Source organism: Stegastes partitus, unplaced genomic scaffold (genome assembly GCF_000690725.1).
Source record: "Stegastes partitus isolate 25-593 unplaced genomic scaffold, Stegastes_partitus-1.0.2 Scaffold47, whole genome shotgun sequence".
Classification (NCBI taxonomy): Eukaryota; Metazoa; Chordata; class Actinopteri; family Pomacentridae; genus Stegastes; species Stegastes partitus.
In genome coordinates this window covers 429,073-432,469 of record NW_007577778.1, presented here as the reverse complement: position 1 = coordinate 432,469, position 3,397 = coordinate 429,073, and the positions used below count along the sequence as shown (strand labels likewise).

General features: G+C 39.0%; 1 protein-coding gene across 1 annotated transcript in view; it reads right to left on the bottom strand.

Annotated features, from left to right (window-relative positions):
* Positions 1–1,686: 1,686 nt before the first annotated feature.
* The window catches only part of LOC103376446 (inactive pancreatic lipase-related protein 1-like), a 19,842-nt gene continuing 18,131 nt past the window's right edge, over positions 1,687–3,397 (bottom strand). The window contains exons 11-12 of the mRNA XM_008306804.1: positions 3,237–3,397; positions 1,687–1,810 (exon numbers count right to left, since the gene is read on the bottom strand). The exon at positions 3,237–3,397 is cut by the window's right edge and continues 7 nt beyond it. Of these exons, the coding sequence (XP_008305026.1) occupies positions 1,729–1,810; positions 3,237–3,397 (243 nt within the window). The 3' untranslated portion in view covers positions 1,687–1,728. The remainder of the gene's footprint in view (positions 1,811–3,236) is intronic.

Genomic DNA, 3,397 nt, shown 5'->3' with positions numbered 1-3,397 from the left:
TTACTACAAAGACTGGTAAATACTGAATGACTATTGTAGGATGCACTCACTGATTTCATCCCAGCTTACTGATTCACTTTGTAGTTTTAGCACATTGACGAGCCAGTAGAGTGTCATCAGAGTTACTGCTACTTTCACAATGTTTTTAGATTACACTAACAACAAATAGGTTAACTAGGTATCTATCAATATGTACTAATCAGCGATTAAATTGTGACCACCTGCCGAATATTGTGTAGGTCCCCACTGAGGCCTGGCCTGGACTCCACAGACTTCTGAAAGTGTAGTGTCAGATAGAAAGATGCTAACAATACTCCCGGAAGATGAAATCTACTGCTGGTTTTACAAACTATCCATCCATCCATTATCTATACACTGCTTTGTCCTCAATAGGGTCGCAGGGGGCTGGAGCCTATCCCAGTTGACTCAGGGTGAAGGCAGGGGACACCCTGGACAGGTCACCAGTCTGTCACAGGGCTACGCTTAGAGACAAACAACCAAGCACACTCACATTCACACCTACGGACAATTTAGAATCACCAATTAACCTCAACATGTTTTTGGTCCTTGTGGGAGGAAGCCGGAGAACCCGGAGAGAACTCACGCTGCACAGGGAGAACATGCAAACTCCACGCAGAAAGATCCCGGGTGTCTTTACCGGGATGCGAACCGGCGACCTTCTAGCTGCGGGGCAACAGTGCTGCGCAACCTTGCAGCCCTTTCACAAACTAATTAATTGTTATATTTAAAGAAAACAAGCCAAAATGTCTTTGATCTCTTCTTATAAAATGGAAATATGTTAGTCTCCTGTGGTTTTGCCTTAGTTTTCTATGGTCTTAAACAAAAAATCTTTGGTTATTTACTGCTGGTCAAAGAAAACTATACATGTGAAGACATCACTTTGTCCATGTCGTGTATGAACAGAAAAAAAAGAGGATCTATTTGGCTTTGACTTTGTGGATTCCATAGTATTGTTCGTTAACACTGCGAAACTACTCTTGGCTTTAACATCACAGACAAAAACAGATTTTTTGTCATCATCAATAAACATTAAACTGGCCAAGATCATTTCAGTGATGCAAAACACATGTCGATCCTTTTGTTTACTGTCTGGAAGCCTACTGAGTCACTTTTGAAGTTATAGTCTAAGATGAGACCAAGTAAAAGCCAAGTTTGAAATGGTGCATGGCTACATGCTCTGTAGAAAGGAACCAAATAGGCAGTGTCATTGATGATGACTTAGTTTCTCTCATATTGTTGGAATAAAATGTTTTATAAAGACATGAGACCCTTTATTTCTGTTAAAGTGCAGATGGAATTGGTGTTTGGTGCTTGCCATGCAGGCTGCTCATCACAATGCTGATGCACAATATTTTTTTTGTTCATACAGTGTACATGAGCAAATATATTTTATACATCAAGGGCAAAATTTGTGGCTGAAATAGTTCCTTCTTCTGTAATTGCCTGTCCCTCAGGTCTGTAGAGAAGCTAGTTCAAGTTTATGAGTTCATTACCACATCCTTTTCTGTTTTCTTTCTTTCTAATCTGTTTCTTTGTTGGCTGACTTTACAGTTGATCCGGTTAAGTCCTTCGCCCTTGCATCGTGCTCACTTCATTGACTGATCACTTCATAAAGCTGCTACGACATGCACAACATTACAAAACATGAGACAAGACAGAGCTGAATAGGTTTAAATGCTGAATCTTTATTGAAAGACCCTGAGCCAACTAATAATTGTCGCTGGTTAGGCATGGCAGCACAGACTGGATGTCATTCTCTCTCACAGTTCCTGTTCCGCAGAAGACGACACTGTAAAGGAGGAGACAGAAAAGAGACAAAAAGAGATAGAGACTGAATTAGACATTGTAGAGGGGAATGTGAACAAATATTTTAATTTAACCATGTATGAACAGCAGTGGATTCTACTCGAATTCACACACATTGGTACAGAGGAAGAAATCCTACAATATTGTAATTGTTTAAAATCTATGGGCTAATAATTCAAGATGATCCCAAAAATAATATATTAACCTTTAACTAAAATAGTTTTAGTCCAGTTTTGTGTCACCTGAAGCAAATACTTTCCCCTGCCACAAATGTTTTTCTACTGATACATGTATTGTAATGATGTAAAAGAATGGCGTGACAAAGCATCACACCTTTCACAAACAACAATAAATCACTGTTTCCTCCCACCACATCCTCACACTGCAGCTGTGATCACCACTAGAGGGCACTAGAAACAGTCCCATGCTGCCCTCTAGTGGCCAAATGTCATTTGTGTTTTACACTGTAGCACATTAACTGCTGCAGTTTGACAACCGAAACAGAGCAAAGCTCTTTACATCTGTTCTTTTAATTATATACATCTTCAACTCCAATGCTGTGTTTGCAGACCCTAGGCCATCATTATGCCAACATCAACTGGTTTATACACATACAAATACAGCTTGGTAGTGAGGAAGCCAGAGACACAAATCACATCTATCTATCTATCTATCTATCTTTTGTATTTATTCAGTTATTTGTGTATCAGTACTTTTGTCGGGATTAGTTTTCCTTTGGTTAGCGTCTCAAATAAAATCTAGATAGTAAAAGTTTCTGGTTGATTTAATTATCCTCGCGTATTCATGCTCATTTACTGCCCTTCTCATATTCAGCTGTGTGAGACACAGATCTAAAGACCTTTTTAATTCATGGCAGCATTCCGCTCTTAGTCCTTGATCACTTTTTCAATAAAACTGTGCAATTTTAATTCGAACTCTTTAAAAATGCTGCTTCCTTTGTAATGCATTTTAATATTTGTGCTATGTTTGGCATTTATTACAGTTTTTCTCAGTCGCTTTGCTACATTTCTCAGATCAGAATTGAAATTCTCAAAACTGCTTGTTCAATCTTGACATTATTGTGTCGCTTGTGTACATCTAAAAAGCAGTTTCTCATTTCTTTGAACAAGTTCTAAATGCTTTGGTACATCCTTGTAAATGATTATGTACAATTCTCTGCTGTTTCCTACATTATCAATTGCTTATGTCATGTTGATCAAAATGTATCATAATGGGTCGCTGTTGAACAGTGTCACTCATTTAGCATTAATGAATGTATGTACAAACTGACTGCTTAAATCCGCCATTTATTGACTTGGAGAAAATAGCTTCTGAGATGTTTCTGTTTAGGTTTCCTGGATTGCTCTTTGTGACATTAGGATACGAGGAGTCTGACATGTCCGACTTACATGTTGCCGTCTTTTCCTCTCTGCAGCTCCACCTTGGATGCACCGTATTTGGGTTTCATGAGGTTAACAACGTGGTTGTTCCACCGAAACTTCACCTCTGTCACTTCACGCATGTACAGCTCAGCGTCAATCATCATCTCATATGTCCGCCCAGGATTCAG